At 38.5% G+C, this 23665-nt stretch overlaps 1 protein-coding gene across 1 annotated transcript in view; it reads right to left on the bottom strand.

The window, feature by feature from the left end:
- The window catches only part of Ube3d (ubiquitin protein ligase E3D), a 136719-nt gene extending 114032 nt beyond the window's left edge, over positions 1–22687 (bottom strand). Inside the window, 3 exon segments of the mRNA XM_087188114.1 lie at positions 9160–9250; positions 12547–12743; positions 22490–22687. Coding sequence (XP_087044240.1) covers positions 9160–9250; positions 12547–12743; positions 22490–22557 — 356 coding nt within the window. The 5' untranslated portion in view covers positions 22558–22687.
- Positions 22688–23665: the final 978 nt, after the last annotated feature.

The following is a 23665-nucleotide window of genomic DNA, read 5'->3' as shown; positions in this document are numbered from 1 at the left end:
TTTTCTTAATTAAATCAGCATGAAAGACAACAGGCGCTTATTAGCCACATGCTTGCAATGTTAATTTTCCCCAATTATAAAAGTAATATATACTTATGACAGACAATTTGGAAAATGTAAAGAGGTATAAAAATAATCCTTGTCTCACCAGCCAAGGATAAGTATATACTGGTTTATGAACTTAATTTGTTTTATAATTTTAGGGATATTAGTATGTTCTTATGAATTTGCAAAAATGTGTATTTTATATACTTTATTATCCCCTTATATTTTTTCAGTGTTATTGCTTTTTAATTTGGCTTATGTGTGTTAAGTTTTAAATCATCTAAAACGTTCTTCTTTAATTCTTCCATTATTCTATTCTAATAAACTTTTTAAGTAATTTTATTTATTTATGTATATATTTTTGGTACTGGAGATCGAACTCGAGACCCTTGCACTTGCGAGGCAGGCGGCAGAACCACTAAGCTAAATCCCTGGCCCAATTTAGGTAATTTTAGATATACAGAAAAGTTATAAAGACAGTATAGGCAGTTGCCATATACACTTCATCTAGCTTTCTCTAAAGTTAATACAGTATCGTACACAGCCATAGTAGATTTGTCAAAACTAGACTATTTGGATTTCACCAGTTTTTCTACAATATCCCTTTTTTTTCAGTTCAATGTATGGTAACATATTACATTTAGTCATCATGTGTCTCTGGTCTCCCCTGGTCTGTGACAATTGCTCCGTCTTTATTTTTCAGGACCTTGAGATATTTGAAGAGTAACAGCCAGGCAACCCACAAAATATCCTTAAATTTAAGCTTATCTAGTATTGTCTTAAGATTAAACTGCAGTTACAGTTTTGGAAAAAGCAATTCTACATATGTGAGGTACTCTTCTCATCACATCAAATCACAGTGCATATTATATCAAAATGACATCACTGGTGATGTTAATCTTGATCACCTGGTTAAAGTGGTATTTCCTATTTCTCCCACCAGTAAATACTAGCAAATTAAGATATACACTACTTATAAGTTTTAAGTTAAGATACTTAAGATATGGTTACATCTTTTTTAAAAATTAAATTCATTTTTGTATCTTTTAAAAAATATTTACCCATGTTAACCATTTCTCTTTGATTCCTTGATCAACTGTGAGTATCACAAAACACCAATTACAGCTTGGAAGAAGGTAGACATGTAATTTATAACTCCAAAGGATAGAGCTAGGAATGAGAAAGGCCAATTTTAGGGAGAACTATAGAAATATATAAAACTTTCCCTTTCAAATTAGGAAATGCTATATCACTGGCATCATTCACGCTGCCCAGCCTGTGAGGATATTGAGAAGTAATAGTTTCAATGTACATTTCCTCAAGTCTATTATTAATCAGGCATTCTGTTGGCACAAGATAAGAACACATACAGTCCCTTCTTTCAAACTATTCACATTTAATAGGAAATACAGAGTTATACACAGTAACAAAATCACATGTAAGAAGTGGGTTTCTAAACTCTTGGGGACAAGAGGTTATACAGGCTCTTTTGAAAATTTGATGAGAGTATTACCCTCTTTCCTCAAACATACATTCCCACATGCACAAAAAAATTTAGGGGATTCAGAACAATACATACAAAGTGCTAGGGAAGTTGATTATGTGTGAACTTCAAAGAAGTAACATCTGAACTGGCCTTTGAAGGATAGTTTCCCAGGCAATGAAAGGAACAATGTGAAGATAGGCATTGGATTTGTTTACCTAACTACTATACACCTACTGTGTAACACAGTTCCTTAAATATTTGTTGAAGAAATGAACTAGCATATTTGGCTAACTATAATATGAGAGGTCCCTGGCTGGGCTTATTGCATACTGGGATCAAAGAGTTAACAAATCTTTTCCCTTGCTGCTTAAGACTCTGACCTTTAGTTTAACTACCTAGTTCTGTTACCCTGGAAACCAGGTAAGCTCATAGGCATCAAATATATTGCTAGGCAACACTGCTTACAGTAAAAATGATCCCTGATTGGTAAACTACATCTGGACTGGAAGAAACTATGGATGGGCTGTAAACATCTGATAAGAATCCCATGCTTTGTGCTTCCCTGAATGTAGTCCCTTGTGAGGAACCCAAGAAACTATTGCCAAAGAATTATTAGCAGAGACACTGCTTAGAGCCTCAGGCTTCTTCTAAGCCAGGGAAGCCATTACAATTTCCTGACACAGATCTTGTGCTTTGAAATGGGAATCATGTCACTTAAGGAGACAAAAGTCCCCAGGTGACTATATAAACAATCACTTGCAGGAAATGCTGCAGAGTCCCCGCTAAGAGGAATTCTTCATGCTGCCCAGCTGGCAAGCTGAGGCCTATGGTAGTCTTTCAAGTCTGCATGTGTAGATGAACTGAAGAAGACCCTTTGGGGACACCTATCCACCTTTAATGCCCAAGACTTTGTGAGAGAAGAATTACCATTCCCCGGTTGGCAGAGGAGAAAAGTGAGGCTCAGAAATGTTAAATAATCTGCTCAAGTTCACAGAATCAGAGGTGTGACATGATGTCAGGATCTTAACCCAGATCTTTCTGACTCCAAAACTAAATTATTTTCTTGGGAATATATTCCCTCCCCTAGTAACTCAATAGAGGAGACTGGGCAGATGGGATGGTGGCAAACTGTATGAGGTATTACATGCCATGCCATGAGATAAGACTTGGTCCTATACAGGAGTGGGCAGCATTGTAGCATCTGAGGAAGTGACAGGTCAGATTAGATTTTGGGGGGCTTTGTTTTATTTGAGACAGGGTCATACTACATAGTTTTCAGAATTTTTACCAAGAAGTAGAGTAAGAATTGGGTCTAAATAAAGTTGAGGATTGTCTCCATCACTAAGGTTCTCCGTCTCCTGACATTCTGCATGTAGGCCTAATAAACATACCCCTTAAAACAGTGCAAAAGACAGCAATGTCAATCCCATAAATGATTAAAGAAATGAAAGTGCATTTACAGAGACTTGATGAACATTAATACAAAATAGGATATTTCAAAGTGAACTTGACCCCATATCACAGTGAATAAAAGCTGTAATACATTCTTTAACCAGCTATGTAAGACATTAGGAGCAAGAAAGTGCCTAATTTGCAAGTCACTGGAAAGATAAAAGGGTTTTTATAGCAGAAAGAAATTTTTCTGATGTTCTGAAAAAACATAAAACCTTTCAGAACAAAAGATGTATTTTAATCACACTTCTACTGCAAGTATATCTATCTAAAACCCTGAAAAGTGTACTTTGATATGATCTACTTCCCAGGAGAACTTTCAAAACAAAATAGATACCATTTTTTCCAAGGTAATTGAGGTGAAAATCTGCTGAAGCTCAGAAAGAGTAAAATGACTTCTTAAATGTTCTCTGAGCTTAAGGTTTTATGATGAACATTACATGTTTAAACTAAATTAAAATTTGTTAGCTATATTTAATGCACCAAGAGTATACCTTTTGGGAAATAATAACTTGTAACACGTAACTTTAATAAACACTATTTATTGCTGTTGTTTTATGTGATATTCAAACATACATGCATACACATGTTCATAACAGCACAATTTATAATAGCTAGCTCTTGAAAAGTGTATACATCCATCAACAGATGAACGGATAAACAAAATGTGGTATTTATGCACAATGTAGTACTACTCTACCATAAAGAAAGATAAACTTGAGGCATGACGTTAAGTAAAATAAGTCAGACACACAAGCTTAAATATCCCATGGTTTCTCTTATATAAGAAATTATACACACACGGTGGGGGGGGAGAACAAAATAGAAGATAGATAAAAAAGTAGGGAGAAATTCAAATAATTTTCCAAATTATCTATTAGTTATTTAAAAAATATTTTTTAAATATATGCTAATTTGTTTCATGTATACTACTAGTTTCTTTTTGTTCACTGAAAAGAAAGTTTTGTTCTTTTTGTTTCTACTTTGTAGGACACTTTTTTTGGTCTATGACTTGTACTCTGAGTAACATTTTGACCATTCTTTTAAGATCATGATACACGGTATAGTAACTGTTATTCTTTATTTTGTTATAAAATTTTGTTTTATACTTTTCATATGGGAGTGCTTTTTATGTTTTCTTTATTAATATCTATGTGTATCATATAAAAATAAAAAATAAAAAATGATCGGAACTTTAAAACCAGTCATTAATCAATGATAACATCAATGACAGGTAATAACATACAGCTTTTACAGACTGAATTACAACCGAGTATTAATGACCTTAAGAATAACAAGTATCAAAAGCTCAAAATATGGCTGCTTAAATTTAGACAAATTTAGGTGACATTCTCCAACCAGTAGGCCACAAATCCCATAAACTAACTTTGCATTTTAATACTGTTATGTACATAGTATGATTAGGCCCATAAAAGTATTGTAATTTTATTCTAAAAGTTTGTGCACTATTGCCAGTAGTCAAGTTTTGTACTCTTTTGCAGGGAGGGGTGTGGTTATTGGGGATAGAACCCAGGGACATGCTAAGCATGTGCTTTAGCACTGGGCTATACTCCAAGTTCTGTACTCTTTTCTAACCTCTTTGTTCTCTTTCATTAAAAAAGCGACTGTATTCACAAGAGTAGTTATTAGATTACAATTACAGTTGGTCTGCCAAATGGATCAATCAAGTGGTTTGATATTCTGGTATCTCACATTTCCATGAGGGGCATCCTGCTGGCCTCCTAGGGTTTCAGTGTTTTCATGAGCTCCTGCTGGTACAGGATGGACTGATCCAGAGACAGGATGAACTGATCTAAAGACCACAGGAGAACACTCCCACCCCAACATTCTCAAAGTCAAAAGGCTTGGGTTTGAAAATCTGATTGGCCAACTCTCACATGAGTGTATTTCAAGAAAACATAACAAATTGCAAACACACTGATCACTTGGCTATTTCTAAGACTGCTCACAAAGAAGTAATTTTTATTATTACTGCCTGATACTATGACCTGTGTAGTCTCAAAAAGATCAAAATCAAAAATTGAACACATTCGTACAGATTTTATAGAAAAACTTTGTTGATCTACTAAAACTTAAATTGGAAAACTTTAATAAAGAAACAAGGCATTACTTACTTTCAGAAAACCAAAACAAAATGACTAAGAATATGTGACCCTAAGTAAAGAAAAAGGGCTATTAAAATTAGCAGACTTCATGTGATGGTGCTAAGTACTAAATGGCATTAATGAGTCATGCTGGGTTTCTGTATCTTATTTCTATAGTTTGCTTGACAAGAACCTTTCCCACTGGAAAAAAAAAAAGTAACGAGTTTTAGCCTTGCACTATCCAAATAGGAACCATCACAGAAATTCAAACTACAACTTCATGAGGCTCACTGATCAGAAAAATTTCATGCTGCTAAGACTGACAGGTTTATCTAATCTAACTTTTTCATTTTACAGATAAGGAAACTGAGGCCCATAAAATTAAAGTAATTTACTTCCAGATAAGAAAGCTAGCCAGTAAGTAGATTTTAACTCTGCTCCATGACTCCCAGTGTGGATCAGTCAACACAGACCAAGGATATAAGCCTCTTCCTTGGAAAGATGCTTACAATTAGTTGATTTTGATGACAACACACACACAACCTCTTCTGGAACACTTTTGGCTTTGTTTTCTACTTAAAGAGCACCAAAGTTCTCCTTCCCACTCCCATATATAGTAATAAGGAATGAAGGGAGAAGAAAATCATAGATCAGCATGAGATCTATGTGCTGACACTGGAGGAAGCATATCTTTCCACTATTTGAAGAGTCATGGGGTGCACTACCCGAGAGTGAGATGTGAACAAGGTCTTCAGTCAAGGATTTGTCCATTTGTTCAAGAGGCATACCTTGTCCAGATACAGAGGTATGCTAAGGAAAGGCTCTCAGGTAAGCCTTGCTTAAACAAGGCAAGGGCCAAGTACACTGTTTATGATCTCAGAGAGAGGTGATTCATTTCTCTGATATATATAGACTATGTGAATCAGAAGTTTTGAATACTAAACTAGATTATTTGCTACTTTTCTAAAAAGAACACTTTGAAAAGGGGGGTAGGTCCATAAAAATACTTACAAAGAGTTTGTTGGGCATTTACTCTTATATATTATATTCCTTAACTCTTGACAAGTTTGGAAAACAGTCCTATGAGAAGAAGCTGAGGTGATGCAAACCTGATCCTCAGCTACTAAGTGGTAAAGCTGAAGTTCAAACACAGGTCCCTTCCTCGAACTCTTGCTTCCATACTCCAGGGCCTCCTGATGCTCAGGGTTATGGAGAATAAATGAAGCTGTTCTCCAATGTCAGCCTCCATGCCCTTCTATAGCTTGCCTCCATGCCCTTCTATAGCTTACCTCCATGGTGGTAGAGAGGATTGACAAAAACAGAAGATATAGCTCCTGAATAGGAAACCCGGCATCTTTCATATCCTCATCCTTTTCCAGTGAAGCACAAATACCAATTGATAAAGAAAACTGATATCCCTTACTAGAATGGGTAGCAGAACTACTATTACACTGAATTTAACTTGTTCAAACTGTTAACTTCCAAGTCACCTCATTGTTGTACAGAAGTGAATGTTTCAGAAACTTCGTCTGAGAATTAAACCAAAGCCTGAAATAAGCTGAGAGGAGGATAAAGTTCTTGGTTAAATGGCAATAAAACTGGGATCTTTTGGATCTTTCCAGATAAAGCGGGCCTGTCCCCAAGTAACTTTGACCAAGGATGCTCCTCTCTCCTCTGTAGATTTAAAGTCACATCATTCCTTACTCAATATAATCATTCTGATGATGCTCCCTTTGTAACCTCTCAAGAGTTACACGAGGGTAATTTGGGACATCTCCTCTACGTGGAATACTGTCAAGAACCAGAGAGCAAACAAGACAGGTTGGTGGAAGCCCAAAATAAATACACTAGAGTTTATTCCACTCAACCCAGCAAAAATATATTGGGAGTACATTATTCATCAGGCACTGTGCATGATGCTGAGGATGATGACAATAAAAATAATTATCACAATAGCTAACATATATTCAGAATTTGCCATGTACCAGGCACTAGTATTATTAACACTTAAAACCATTTGATCCCCCCCGACAACCCTAGGAGGTAAGTCATATTGTCATTCACAGTATCTCAATAAGGAAATCAAAGCACAGAGCGATTAAGTAATTTACCCACAATCATACAGCTAGTAAACTGTGGATAAAAACTCAGTATGCCTTCTGAGTTTGTTTGCTAGCCACTATCATAGTTGCAATGAAGTAGGAATAAAGGATACAGAGGTTAATATGACTATCCCCGCCTATAGGGCTTACAGTTTAATTATGAAGACAGGCAAATAAACCTCAGTAGAGCACCTAACACAACCCAGCTTTCAAGGAAGGTTCCCAGTAGCATGCCTTATCTTTGCACAGGTCGGAGGAGCTGAGCAGGGGAGACATGGAGGGGGTGGGGGTGGACAGCGCATTTAGAATGAGCAGCTTTCACAAGGTCCCAGGGTGAAGAAGACCACTGAAAAGATCGTGAGACTGCACGCTGATCACCTGAGCTGCACAGAGAATACAAGCAATAACAGTGTGTGTTGTGGCGGTGTGTGTGCATGGGGTATGCGGGAGAGGGCGAGAAAGTGGAGGTGGAGAGATAAACTCACAAAAGAATGAACAAGGCATACTAAGTATTTAAAGGCTGCATCCTGATTAAGTGAAATAAATCAGACACACCAGCTTAAATATTGGATGGTTTCTCTCATATGACAAATCCAAATATAAATAAATTAAAAGAACAAAATAAGATAGATAACAGGAAACAGGGAAATAAACCTTTTGTAAAAAGGAAGGAGACCAAGAGATGAAGGGAGGGGGGATAAAGGGCAGGGAAAGGGGATTTAAAAAAAGAATTAAGATGTTATGCACATATAACAACTACCCATGATGAATGTTATCATTATGAACAGCAAACATGTACTAATACAAATTTTTTAAAGAATAGAAAAGGAATGCATTCTGAAATGGGGGATCATGGGAAGGTTTGAACAGAGGGGCATTTTAGAATAACTGCTCAGTAGTGTAGCAATGGATCAAAGGAAGGCAAAATTAGAAGGCTAAGCAGATGCAGAACTGGCAACAACTGTAATTAGGTGAGAAAACAGTGACCTTGACTGAGGCAGTGACACTGGTGGGTGAAGAGAAGTAAACCTGTGATCCAAAGGAAGTTGCCAAAATACCTGGTGACTATTTCTGGGGAGACAGGGAGGAACCCAAGGCAACAGCACCAGGTTTCTACCTTGAGGACACAGGTAAAGGGATAGTATTATTGAGACAAAGACACTGGAAAAGCAGTTTCATATATGAAGAATCTTCATTTATAGATGCTTCTCTCAGGAAACCCATTCATGCAGAATTCTAAATTGTTTCTTTAAATATTGTTAACAGTAATAAGATTTTATTTGTCTTTCCAGCCTATGAGTGATTAGAAGCTGAATATTCTGGGAGAGGGGTTTATACCAAAGAAACAAGCTGACAGGAGGATGACAGAAGACAAAAAATAATTTAAAAAGCCAACTTAGAAATGCAAAGAAAATAGCAAAGAGCCCTTTCTGCCTCAATAGGGTAATCACAGCACACCACAAAATGGGTTACAAGATTAACCTAATCACTGAGAAAAGGTTAATTTGTGCTCTCTATGCTCTGTTTTACGAAGAGGGGAAAATAGGAAATGGATTTTAGAAAGGCACTGATAGAAACAGCTCAGATCAAAAATCCTGCTGCACAAGCTTCTATGAGGCAGAAAATTCACTTATGTGGAAACTCTGTCACCACAAGGGATAAAACATGAGAGATAGATCCTGTGTCTCTTTTTGGGAAGAGAGGTGCTTCAGTGATGGGCCCAGGCTCTTCCACCAAGCCCAGCCTTCTTCCCTCAACCAGCCTTCCACAGCTGCCCTTATCACCTTAGGAATAGTTCCATTCTCATCACTGTTGAGGTTTGTGGTTTCTTTTATTCAAACAGACATAAAGGCCATATATTCATTTTAGGAGCATCTATACTGCTCCCTTTGTAATTACTTCCAAAATTCTGATAAAGAAAAAAGCCACTGCTAGGCACAGACTTAATCATTTCTAAATGCATCCTTACCTGTCCCTTATTATGACTTCACCGCAGGACTGGCAATAAAATGTGCAACATTCTTGGGCTTGTGAGCTCTGATTAAAGATTGAAATCAGTTCTAAAGGAAAATTAAGGAAATACCAAATCTTAGATGTTTGGAACATAGTAATATACTTAAAAGGTTTACTAGCCACAATAAAGTACCATCAGTACACACTGTTTATGATCTACCCAGAAGTACACATTTAATTAGTATTATCAGATGACTCAACCAGAAGTAAATATTGTAAAGTGTTTTCAGAGACAGATTTTGCTAAATGTTTCAGAGCTAAGCAGTGCCCTGGTTATCCATGTAACATGAGAACATTACTTCTCTCATTCTATGAATGAGGCTTATGAGTAAAAGGTGAGTGAAGAGGGCCTACTTTGTGTCTAGCCATGGCCTTCCCAGCTCTTTCCCAGCCATGGCTTTCCTCTGCTCCATCTCACTGTATGGTTCAGCAGCAGCATAACTGCTGGGAAAGAGAGCTCTGAAAATGTAAATTTAATCTAGTTTTAACAAGGTTTATGTCCACCTTGGCACATTACCAACATATACAAACAAAATAAATCTTCAGGTGCCTGGAAACAGAAAGGCTCCTAAGAAGAGTCTGATCTTGCAAAAGGAAAATTCAATCTCTGATGAAAGCTGTTAGAAAATGTTAAAAGTTGTGGGGGAAATGCATATTTCCCATACTATGTGAAACGGCAGCATAAGGCAGCATGCTTCCCTGAGTTTCTGTTATTTCATTTGTGAAAAAAAGGAAACTTATTTAAATGAAAACTCTAAAATACTGTCTATAAAAAAATCTAGTTGAAAAAAATGAGGTCAGCGCCATTAAAAGCAAGCAATTTGAATTTTGAATTTGGTTGGTGTTACTTTGTATGTATTTTAAGGATCAAAAAACTGGTGCTAGAAATCCTAAGCCTTCGCAGTTAAAAATTCTGCAGTTTAATTTCTAATGGTGCTCATAAATTCCTATAGCACCAAGGCGAAATAGAGGGTTTCTATTTAACTTTGAGCAGATAAAAAAGGACACCCAAGTAAAACACCCAAAATATTCTTTTTAAAACTAATAAACAAAATTTTCAGTGAAACACTACCCTCTGCTGGCCACTGGGTCAGGTTGAAAAGCCAGAACTTTCTAATACCAAGGAATCCTGGAAGAGTAATGTGCTAGCAATAAGCGCAATGCTAGTGTTAAGAGTTATTGTGACCAGTTCTGTTCCAGGGGTCATGATGTGACCTACCTTATACTCAAAATACTGTATAGTATGATACCTAGGATGGTTAAAAGGGTGTTCTTACAGTTGAAAAGTCAACTAAAAAAAAACAAAACACCTGAAACACCACAGAATGTTTTAAGTTTCAAAAGTCACTTCCTTACCATACAGTTTGACTCAAGTCCACATCAGTATTCAACTACCTGATATTTATTCATTCAGCAAATATTTATTCTTCATCTATTACGTGGAGAGCAATAAAGCAATTAAGTGCTGAGGAATCTACTTTGCATATGCTTTCATGCATCATGGAACAAGCCTTTAAAAGTTTTCCTTTTCAGATTTTTGAGCAAAATGTTTCAAAAGTATAAATAGGAGACCAATGAATACAAACAATAGTCTAACTACCTAGCACATGGCAATCAATTTAGTCTTAAACAATATTTGTTGATTTAAAAATTTTTAAAGATTTAGTTTTGCTCTTTATATCTTCACAGTTACAGAATATGAGTGGGCAACAACCAAATACTATGTCATTGGATCTTTAAAATCACAATCCTAGAAACGACTGTGGCTTTCATGCCCACCTCTCCCCAGTTTCCAGACTCAACACAAAATTCCTGTTATGGTTACTGTCGCTAAAGGAGAAGGGGATGACATCAAAGATCTAAACTCCCACAGCCTCTTCCCCAAAACAAAATTTCCCTAGCCCATTGTTAAGTACACTCAGGGAGTTTGCTGTCCTTTTTTTTCCATCTTGGTGACCTCATCTTTCTTTCTATGATTATTCCAACTGTCATTCTTGGTGTTTATTCTATACCACTTAAGCTCCATGACATTTCTTTGGCTACCTCTTGTTTCTAAAGCCAATTCTGCAGAATTTAAACTAGTTATTCACTAATTCAGAACTTTAGCAAAAATTACTCTTAGGCAAAAAAAAATAGAAGTAAAATGCTGTCTATCTTCTCTTTCCTTTCAAAAATCAGGGAACTGCTCAACATCTCCTAAATAGCTCCTCAGGAAATTCAGTTTTCCCCACTCCAGGCTCCATGAAGCTTTAGACATGAGAGGAGCAGCAATGAAGCCTCATAATATTTCTCAATAGGCATCACATTAGGCTTTTACAGTCTCTGTCTCCACTGTTCACATTTTAATCCTCCAAATCATATTACACTGTAAGGGTGCAATAAACCAATAATTTTATTCAATAAATAATTGTAAGATCTTACAAAATTTCCTTCTTACTTAATCTATATACAATTTGAATTTGTTTACAATTATAAAATACTTCAACTGTAACAGTCACAGTGACAATCAAAATCAAATTATGGTCTATCACACTTAACTTCAGAACCTTGATGTGCATTGTTGCTCTTTTCTAAACAGTCTCTCCATGGACAATTTGGTTCATTCAGTTCTCTGGTTAAACACTGACCCCTCAGAATGGCCTTCCCTGCCTTCCTCTCCTTCACTCAACATTAAATCATTCCATATCTCAGTATTCTGCTGTACTTTACCCATAGCATTTCTCAGTCTGTAATTAAAATTACTGTTTAGTGTCTACCCCTATGCAGTAGACTTGTCAGCTTCTTGAGAGCAGAGACCTTACATAGCTTGTTCATGTGTGTAACCTGAGCATCAACATTAATGCCTCACAGATAATATGAGTTAAACTGTTTGCTGAATGAAATGAACTTCTATGCAATGCTTTAAAATCAACCAGGACATACACAATGGCTATCTAATCTTCATATCATAACCATGAACCAAGACATTTTACAATTAAAGAAACAAAAGACAGGGTATGGGGAAGTCTCTGCTCACTGTGATCCTAAAAGTGTTTTAAAAATAAAGTCTATTTTTAAAAAAAGACACCAGGGCTGGGGATTTTAGCTCAGTGGTTCCACCACCTGCCTCGAAAGCGCAAGGTTCCGAGTTCGATCCCTGATACCAAAAAAAAAAACCACCAAAAAGAAATGAAGCCTAGCTGCACACAGCTGGTAACTGGCAGAGCTGACAAAGACCCTGGATTCTGTCAACCTTCCAACTCTTCCAGGCTACTGATGAGCAGTCATTTCACCTGGAAGAAAAAATTACCTTTGATTTATAACAAAAAAGGAAATGCAGAATAGAAATGCTGGTCTTACTCACTTGTGCTGAACTCGGCCTGTGCCTGCAGCCGCAGGTGTAGTCCATCCCCAGCGACATACTGCAGCCCACGGCAAGAGGAAGGTACAAGCCTGACCTCTGCTGGCAGCCAGATCTCCGTGCAGCCCTCAGGGATTATCAACCGGAGGGAGAAGGGAGTTATTGTAACGTCCATGGGCATTCCTCCTCCTTTCGGCTCTCTGATAATTAAAAATAAAACTCAAACACATTAGTTCTCTTTGATGAAAATCACATGATGAAAGAAGAAAAAAATGGCCAAGGATCTCACTCCAGAATAACAGCACAAACAGGAAACCAATCTACAGTAGATTTAGATCAGGTCAGAGAGTACCTTTCCCAGTCATAAATGAAAGTCCTACAACACCTTTTTATTCTTTCGTCTGAGATCAGCATGAATATCAGAGTAATCAGTATTGTTAACTGACATACAAGATTTTGGTAAGGAAACAATAAGTGAAATAAAAGATACAGGAGAAAAACTTCCTGTCATGTTTAAGAAAAAACAAAAACATAGTGACATAAATATTAGGTGTGAAAGGACATACTAATTCCATTCATGATAAACACAGATTACCGTACTCACTGTAGGAAATAAGAGTAAGATGCAGCCCCTGTCCAAAAGACATCAAAAGTATAGAGGGAAAAGAAGGCATGCATAGAAATGTAAGTAACATAGGAAATGACAGTGGCACATACAGAAATGACCCTCCTAGGAAGATGAAATGTGTTTAGCATAACAGAAGTGCAAAGTGCCAAAGCTTCCTTTTTTGTTTTTATTTTTTTGGTGCTGGAAATTGAACTTAGGACCTCCAGTATGCTAAATACCTGCTGCTCTACCATGGAACTAAACAGCAGTCCCCCTGTGGCTCCCTCTTAAGTGCAGATGGCAAGCTATTCACATTGTGTTGCTTAAGTGTAAGTAGGAGGCCATCTCCTTTAGTGTCATCTGAGGGCAGACCATGTGTTCACATGTGAATCTCAGTCAGGCTTCTTAATTTGCCTTAGAAAGTCTTAAAGCTACTTTCTGGCTAGTCCCTTTTCAACGCATATGCATCTGCACTTGATTGGGAATGAAGAATATCAAGAACCTGTATTTTTTTTTGTACCAGGGATCGAACTTGGGACCTTGTGCTTGTGAGGCAGGCGGCAGCACCACTGAGCTAAACCCCTGGCCCAGAACCTATATTTTTTGGAAGAAAAGACAACCTCAAACTCTTCAATCAGTGCAAGATAGGCACCTAAAAGATGAAGGAAGCACAGTGGCCAGGGAAGGAAGTGAGAAACCAAACAGGGCGAGGAGTGACCACCAGAAGGATCACCAAGCAGGTGAGGAAGGTATCTGAGCTGGGGATGGGGAGGCAGCTCAGCATGGGTTTTCAGAGCTTTTCTTGACTATAGCTGCTATTGCAAATTGCAGTCCTCCTCTGGGAGCCATGGAAGAGTGCTTTGGAGATTCCCAGTGCATACTAAAATCCAGATACTCAAGTCCCTAAAGTAAAACGTCATAGTATTTGTATGTGACCTATGCACAGTTTCAAATCATCTCTGCATCACTTAGTGTCTAACACAAAGTAAAGACTATGTAAATGGCTGTTATTCTTTAGGGGATAATGACAAGGGAAAACTCTGTATATGTTTAGTATAGATGTAATTTTTTTCTGAATATTTTTAATCTGCAGATGCTGAACTGAAGCATTTGGAGAGCAACTCCACTGTAGCTAGATGGCCTAATTAAGATACTGCAAAGAGGCATATTTCATCTCAGGTTCTCTTGCTCTTAGAAGGACATCAATCTCATGGTGGGGCTTCATCTTCATGACCTCATCTAAACCTAATTACCTATCAAAGGCCCCATCTCCTAACAGCATTACACTGAGAGATTAGGCATGAACCTGTGGCATGTGCAGTGGGCTGTTTGTATCACTGAAAGAAAGCTCAAAAAGGTTTGCCATCACCGGCTTAGGAATTTAACATATGAATTCCTCGCAGATACGAACATTCAGTTTAAAACAGGGTCCAAGCAGATGAATGAGTGTCAATAATGAGTGGGGAGAGAGGAAGCAGCAAAGGATGCCAGCAGAAGACTAGTTACCTAGTGGGGGACTGAAGAGGGAAATAAAAATCATGAGGGCTAGAATTCTCATTTGGGGAGAACAGAGTTACAAAGAGAAAGGGAGAAAACTAAAATGGACACTGTGCCTGTGCACTGGAATTAGAAATACCTGTGTGTGAAGTCCTGGATTTCAATAAAGAAATAGATAACACTGGTAGATGTAAATGTAATTGTATGTATGCATGCACATCCATATGTGTCTTGGTTACTTCCTCATTGCTGAGACAAAATACCCAACACTCACAAGTTAAAGGCGGAAAGGTTTATTTTAGCTCACAGTTTGTAGAGGTTTCAGTCCATAGTCAGCTGGCTTCAATGCAAGGTGGCATGTAGAGGGCCATGGCAAAGGAGAAACAAACCAAAGCAGAGCAGGCAAGAGGCAGCAAGCAGCAAGCCTCCCTTTCCTTTGTACTACATACAGGCTTCCAGCCTTTTAGGTGGTGGCACCCACACCCAGGATGGGGCTTCCCATTACCCACACTTAGAACTATGACAAACCAATTAGTGGACTAATGCAGTATCACACACCCTTAATCCCAGTATCACACCTTTAATCCACATTCACACACCCTAGATCCAGCCACCTCCAAAAAGCCCCACATATGACCACATGAGGCTTAATGATATATAAACATCATACATACACCATACACAACCCTGTCTCTGAGAGAAGTGACACGGAGTAGTCATGAGTACTCTTTAGGGTTCACGTTCCACTAAAATAAAACAAACCACCACAGTTTCTTGGGGAAAATGACTACAACTAGGGCTGGCACAAGAAAAGAATGACACAAGCCTAGAACACCTTACTATGCATCAAAGTTAGGAAATCAAAGAATGATAGGGCAATGTCCAAAAAAGACAGAGAAACCACCCTAAAGAGACTTCCCTGGCTGCAATAAGTACAGTTTGATAAAAGAAAAAAAAAAAAAGCAATATCTATGTGCTCTTCCTAGCACAATAAAAGGAAAATCCGATGAGGAACAGGATACAGTATTTACAGTCTCATCACTCTTCAATTCTTTTTGATTACGAAGAAAGAGTAATTTTTAGGTAGAGAAATACAACAGACACCAACTTAGCTGTTCAAGGTTAACAAGAGCAGTAATAGAGCAAATCGAAATCATGTGCCACCTGCTAGGATACAGTGAGAACACAGAAACTCTCCGGTATTCCTGGCAAACACTCATAACCTGAATCTATCTTGAGGAAATAAAAATAAACTCAAATGGAGGCATATCTTACGAAACAACTGTGCTATAATCTTCAAGTTTCACGATCATCAAAGAGAAAGAAAAAGAGTAACTCTTCCAGATTGAAATGGACTGAGGAAGCATGGCAATAAAAGGTAATGTACAGCTGGGCATGGTAATACATGCCTGTAATCTCAGCACTCTGGAAGGCTAAGATAGGAAGATCTCAAAGTGCTAGCCAAGCCTGGGTAATTTAGTGATTCAGCCAGACCCTGGAGATTTAGCTCAGTGAGCTGGCCCTAGGTTCAATTCCCAATAGCATGGGAATTGTGCGCACGTGTGCACATGCACACACACACACACACACGGTAATACATGATCCTGACTATTAGAAATACTATATGGAAAACTGGCAAAACAAGACGGACGTCTGAGTATAATCTAGAAGTAACATATTTCCCAATATTTAGGATTGCCAAGTGGTTATTTAAGTCTCTTCCTGAGCTGGGCACAGTGGTATATGCCTGTGATTGCAGCATCTAGGGGATCAAGGCAGGAGGATCACCATGAGTTCGAGGTCAGCCTGAGCTACATAGGGAGTTGAAGGCCAGCCTGACCAGTAAGACCCCAAAACAAAACAAAAATTAAATTAAAAATAAAGTCTCCTCTTTTATTACTCTAATTTTAGTGACACAAATCTTTTATACTTGAGGCTTTCTTATATTTACTTGTATTCTTTCAAGTGTCATATCCTGCTTAGAACTATCCAACAATGACTTCACATCTTACTATGAGTACATGCACTCCAAGGACAAACTATAGTCCTTTCAATGTTCTATGAGACCCAATGATAAACTAGACTCAACTTCTGTAAGCTCTGGAGTACCTGTTGTTAAAGTTCCAGGAATCTTGCAAATTGGCTGAACCCATTTTGGTAAGGTAAAGGTCATCTATCCATGGTGAAAGTGTCAACCAAAAGTTGTGTCCTGCAGTGACTAAAAATGAAACTGCAGACAGAGGAGGTAGGGTGCAAGCAAATTTATTTACAAGATATAAAGGCAAGAGGGTAAAAGAAATAAAGTAACTAAAGCTCCCACCAGCTGGGAGGGGGTTCTAAGTAGGATACCCCCAGGGCTCTTTGTCTAGGTGTTTTTATGGGATTTAGAAGAGAGCTCAGGCAGCTGCATAAGCAATATAATTTTGGGCAGTGCTGGGGTCAAACCCAGGATCTTGGACATGTTAGGCAAGTGCTTTACCTTTGAGCCATACTCTCAGCCCTATAAGCAATATAATTTCTGCCCTATAGGAGACCAACACAGAGTCAACGCAGTGTTCATGTGCCTTTGAGCCAGTGGCCTGACTGACCATGTGCTAGAGAGGTCTCAGATGGCTGAAGGACCCCAGCAGGTAGTTTTGTGAGATCCCCAGAGGGCTGTAACTCACCAGATTCCATTTTTGGCCTCCCAACTCCATTTTGGGGCCTTCTCTCTACAACCCCTACTACCTAATAGAATCCTAACTCCAGTCTCACTAATCCCGTTACAAAAGTGTTTACACCACAGAAATCAGCAAACAATGCAAATCAGGATCTTTTATTTTTTGGTTTTGTTTTCCTGGAGAGTAGATTGTTAGACATTCACCAGCACATCAAAATAAGACCCTTTGCATGTGCTTTCAGGCTCCACTCACATCTCTCTGAACTAGGTACCCTTTAAACCAAACTGTTCTTTCAGAGGAAGTCTTCCACTAGCCTCCATAGTTTATGCCTCAACCTGTTTTGGTTTACGAACCTAATGTTACTTTCTCATTTGAAATAAGAGATTGCAATATTTTTTCCTTATTCCCCTCTGTTTCCAGGCACTTCTTTTCTGTCCAACATGGTATATTATTATATATTTTATAAAATAGATTGAGGAAGTTGTGAGACCGAAAGTGACTCCATTTTGTGAATGTGGGACCAGAATGACTCCATTTTGTCCAAAATGGAGCAGTCTCCTTTGTTTTCTCAAATTAGTGCTTGAACTGGGACAAAGGACGTAATCCACAACTCAGGATTCCTAAGTTTATTACTCAGCCATCTGTTTGCCCTAGAAACAAATGTCCCAGGCCCATTATCTATAGGACAATCTGTTAACGTGCTGACTGTCCACACAAGGTGGTCGTGGCCATTAGTCAGGATGTCTGCTGACCATCAGTACGTGACAGTAGACCACTAACCTGTGTCCCCATTCTTCTTGTAATAACCTATACGTAATCCCCTTCAACCCCCAATGAGCCTAGCCAATCAAAATTCTACACTTCATACTTGCTACATGTTAACCAATCATATGGCTGCTAATGACCAAAGCTTGTTGTAATCTCAATAAAAAACTCTGCTAATTTGGAACTCCGGGCTCTCAATCTCGATCCGCTGTGTTGGTGACAATTGAGAGTCCCTGCTTAAGCTTGAATAAACGACCCTCGTGTGCTTACATCGGAAACGGCCTCCTGGTGTCTTTGGGACTTCGTAATCTGGGCACAACAAAGTGTCTTAGTTACTTTTCTTGTTGCTGAGACAAAATACCTAACACCCAAAGTTAAAGGAAAGAAGATTTATTTAGCTCACAGTTTGTAGAGGTTTCAGTCCATAATCAGCTGGCTCCAAGGTAGGGTGTCGTGGCAGAACATAGCAAACCAACAAGGGACTTTAACAGCATCTTTCTGCCCTTTTTATCTTGTTCAGACTGCTTAGGGCAGGTAGCACTCACACCCTTAATCATAGTGCCCCTGAGCCTAGCCAAGGGCACCATGAATCAATTCCAGCATCACACACTCCAGATGTAGCCACCTCTGAAAAAGCCCCACCTGTGTCTGAATGACGCTTGGGGGCGCGGCATTTAGACACAAGCCTTAACAGGAAGCATGACAATAAAAGGCAATATATGCATAGCTGGGTGTGATAGTACATGCCTGTAACCTCAGCACTCTGATATTGTATATTTTCTGCTCACCACTGCCCCTCTGCCACCATTAGACAGTAAGCTAAGACAAAGTTTTTTGTTTTTGCTCTTATTATCCATGGTTACATCCCAGCACTTTGAATTTAAGTTTTTGGCACTAAAATAAAAAGTCATAGACATCTGTGGACTGAATAAATGAATACCCAAGGTTTTTCCAAGAATGTTAAAATGGCTTAATACAAATTGATTTTCCTAATGTAACTCATACATGTAAAGAAAAAAAAAGACCATCTCCATATTATACACAGCTAAGTTAGACAAATTAATGAGGGCTTGGACCCTCAAGGAAGTTAGCACAAAAAAATAAAGACATCAGAATTGCGGCTGGAGGCAAATCTGAAGAGACTCAGGCCTCAGGATAGAGAAGCAATAGCACAGTCTGCAAAATAGAGATAAACAGCAGCTTGAGATTATGCTGTAATTAGCACCACTTTAGGCATCAGCCTCAAAAGTGAGTAACCAGAACATCTGGACCTATACTCCCCTGTTTCCAACAATTCCTTTGATCTTTTCCATATACCAATTCCATTGCTATGTGACTTGTTTTCCTACAGGATCAATATTAGCCAAGCAACTACACTTGTAATCCTATAGGTTAATTACAGTTTGACCCACATTGTACCCATACTGTGATTTTGGTGTATAAATTATTCCTAACAATGGGCCCCTCAGTTACCTCCCACTGGGGACCCCACTGGAAATTCAGGAGCTGTTTTTCTCCTTATTCCCAATAAAACTCTCCTAACTTTCTCCCATGGTTTTTTACTTCATTCTTTAATGTTGTGGGACCACAAACTCAGCATATTTGTCATCTAACAGGTTGGGAGTTATATTTTTCCATATCATCCACACATACAGAAAACTATTATAGAAAATACAACATCTGTTCACAATCAAAACCCTTAAAAAAGAAATACAAAAATTATGCAATTTATCATTCATATTTACCAGAAGCCTACTTCACATCTCATGATAAAATCCAGAAGCATTTAAGATTAGGAACACAACTGTAACAAGATTTACAATAACTATAAATGTACTCAAAATCCTAATTAAAATGCAGAGATTTGTAAAAATGGGCTTAAAAAATCCCTGGATATATACTATTAAAAATGGATTATAAAGACATTAAAAGTAAAAGAGTAGAAAAAAATACCATGCAAACAGTAAAGTCAACTAGTTTCTGATAAAAATACACTACTGAGTTATTTCAATGGCAAAAATGATGGTCATCTTAATGACAGTGATGGAACAACTAGATATCCATATAGAAATAATAAACTTTGACTACTACCTCATTGCCAGCAAAAACTCAACATGATCACACATCAAAATGTAAAAGCTAAAATGATGTAATTCCTATAAAATAAAAACAGGAAAATATCTTCACAATATTAAAATAGGCAAAGTTTTAAGATATAAAAAACACTAATGTTCAAAGGAAAAAGGGGTAAGCTAGACTTAATTAAAATTAAAATTTCTGTTCATCAAATGACACTACACGTTGAGCATCCCTAATCCAAAAATATGAAATTCAAAATGCTCTGATATCTGAAACTTTTTCATTTTGAAGCATTTTTGGATTTCAAATTTTGGGATTGGGGATGCTCAACCAGTAAGGTCTATGCAAATATTCCAAAATCTGAAAAATTCTAAAATCTGAAACAATTCTGGTATCAAACTCTTCACTTAAGGGATATTCAACCTGTTTTAAGAAAATGAAAAGCCAAGTCACAGATTAGAAGAAAATATCTGCATATTCAGGCAGCTTATATATGAAAAAGATCCTGATGTAGACTACACAGAGCACTCTTTCAATTGAACAATAACAACCAACCTGTTTTATTTAAGGGTAAAGCAAAACAAAACAGAACAAAAACCTTAGAAAAATTTTACAATTTTACAACATACATCAATTGCCAAAAGAGCAAATGAAAATATGCTGAACATCACTAGTCACCAGAGAAATGCAAATTAAAACCATAGTGTGATATTCTATTCCTATTAGAATGGTTCAAACCAAAGACTGACAATACCAAAGGAAGGAAAAAATATGAAGCAACTAGAGGTCTATGGCAGTTTCTCAGTTATGCCCACTTCTATTCTATGTTTCAGCAACTTCAGGCATAGGCATTTACTCAAGGAAAAAAAAAAAAAGGTATGCCCACAAAAAAGAAATAAATAAAACTATGCCAATGTCAGCTGTACTCATAATGAGCACAACCTGGAAACAGGCAAAATATCCACAACAGGAAAACACATAAATTAACTGTGGAACATTCACAGCATGAAAAACTACTCAGCAAGAAACAGAAATAAACTACTGATATATGGAACAATACAGATAAAACATGAATTCTAAAAACATTATGTTGAAGGGAAGCAGCCAAAAACAAAAAAGTACATACAGCCTGAATCCATGTATATGTAATTCAAGAAATGGCAAATTCTATTGAATAAAACCAGAAAAGTGGTCTCTTCTAGGGTAGGGGAACTGACAGATGACAAAGCCCAACAGTCAAAGACGAGGAACAAACCAGCAGTCCAGGTTTCTTAATTTGTTTAAAAAAGTTCTCCGAGGGACCAGTAAACCTGGAAAGAAGAAGCTGTTGGGGTGGGAGTGGTAAGGTTTGGGCTGCTAATTATCCCACCAGGTGAACTGGAATTGGGGATATTTGCTCGATCTTAAAAAAAAGTCCAGGAAATACGAAATATAGTATATCATTTTAAAATTGAAGAAATTCAGATTAAATTATTCTACCTTTTTGAGGAAGTTAGGATTTGAACTGAGGGGCTGGGGATTTAGCTCAGTGGTGCTGGTACAAAAAAAAAAAAAAAGGATTTGAACTGAGTACTCATGCCAAATCCAAAACTACTCTAACAGGTGCCCAGCAGATTCAAGGAAAAGAGAAAAAGCAAAGCATTAACCTAGCTCAGGATCTTAACGTCCAACTTCCTTCATGTGTAATAGCTGTCACAAGAGCCACGGGATCATAAACCATTCAAATTGCTGCCCCCCCATGAACATTTTTTTCCTGTTTCTTGCTTGTATAGTGAATAACCAGTTAAAAGTTTGCAGATTTCTTACTAGAACTTGGAATATAAATTTTAAAAATGAGCTTCAACAAAAAATCCGCAACCCCCTTTCATTCACTCACTGAATACAAGTTTACTGAATGATACTATTATCCCCACTTTGAGCTGTCAGGGAAGGGGCGGGTGCAAATGAGGTTATTTCCACAACAAGGAAACACGCATTGGAACTTTATAACGAAGATCCTTAGAAGTCTTTGTACTCTTTTATTAAAAACGCCAGACACCTACTAACGGTGTCTTATATCTGTTTCTCACATTGTAACGCGCATCTGAATCCTGGAAATTCTGTTAAATCTAAGTTCTGAATCAGCAGATCTGGGTGCAGCTGAGACCCTGCATTTCTCAAAAGCTCCCACCGACGCCGAGCTGTCGTCCGCGCGACGAGGAGCGGTCTGGCCGCTGCGAGCAACCAGAAGAAGCAGCTCCGCGTCCGCGTCCCGAGAGAGGCGCAGGCGGCCCCACCGGACTGGCGGCGGAAGGCGGGCTCAGCGGCCGCCCAGCACCCACAGCCCCTCCCGGCTTACCCCACGATCAGCAGCGCTCTCCGCAGCCGGCTCCGCACCTCTAGGAACACGCGCGCCCCCGCCGCCATCGCCTGAGCGCCGGCCACGCGGGACACAGCCTGCGACTCGGACGAACCCGGGCAGCCCCGGCCAGGGCCTGCTGCACGTGCGCCCAGAGCGGACGCCGGGCCCGACCGCACGGAGGGCAACGCCGGGTGACCCACAGCGCCGCCTGCCGGGCGGAGAGAGCCCCGCCTCCTCTGGGTCCCCGGGGAGGGACGAGCTTTCAAAACTCGGCTTTGGCAGGGAGTGCTGGGGAGGCTGAGCCGAGCGTCCTCAGTTCTTGATTTTTATGAGCTCAACTTGGAGCGTTAGCCTCCCTGGAAAAGCTCGTAAACTCGGACCAGGGTACACTTCCTTTGCTAGCTTGGGCAGGGACGAGATAATGGAGTAGAGGCAACAGAGGTGGTACTATCCTCAGCAGGAGCAAGAGCTGAATTCCCCACCTTGAAGCCCTACTTCCATCCCTTTTTAAAGAACTAGAGTCTTTGTTGAGCTCTGAGGCCAGAAGTGTCAAGGATTGATAAAGCATTTCAATTTAGACATAGTACCTCCAAAATTGAAAGTGTAATGAAATTTTCTGCTACCAATGTAGAAGAGTGTGATTGAAGTCTTGAAACACAGGACTCATCGTTCACCTTTGAAAAGAAAGGAACATGAAACTAATTCCAGATGTATGGTCCCGCTATTTTCAGAAGTAAAAACTGACTCAGAGAAATCATAATCTCATTACTATTACAAGATAATTTTTGAAAGTTTGACACAGAAAAAGATCTGGTAGTGTAAATATTTATAGTTGGAAAACAAATATAAGGCCACAGTAGAACAATGTACTTTAAAAACAAAAGGGTATTTTAAAAATGATGGCTTGGTAAAGAAAACCCTGCTTATTGATGTTCTCTTTATCATTTCCAAGTCATAATTACTGATTCCCAGATACCAAACATAAAGCTTTATTTTATTTATTTTGTTGTTTTTTTGAGTCAGGGTCTCACAATGTAGCTCAGCTGGTCTCCAACTCACAGTGATCTTTCTGCCTCACCCTTTCCAGTGCTCAGATTACAGGTGTGCCACTACACCCAGCTGAAGCAATTCTAAGTAAATATGGTAAATCCTTTAGTGTCTCTATAGATACAT

This window comes from Heterocephalus glaber, unplaced genomic scaffold, assembly GCF_053883595.1.
Source record: "Heterocephalus glaber isolate CG9 unplaced genomic scaffold, H.glaber_assembly_v1.0 deba00001523, whole genome shotgun sequence".
Taxonomy (NCBI): Eukaryota; Metazoa; Chordata; class Mammalia; order Rodentia; family Bathyergidae; genus Heterocephalus; species Heterocephalus glaber.
Note: the sequence above shows the minus strand (reverse complement) of the source record. Positions and strands in the feature narration are given on the sequence as shown.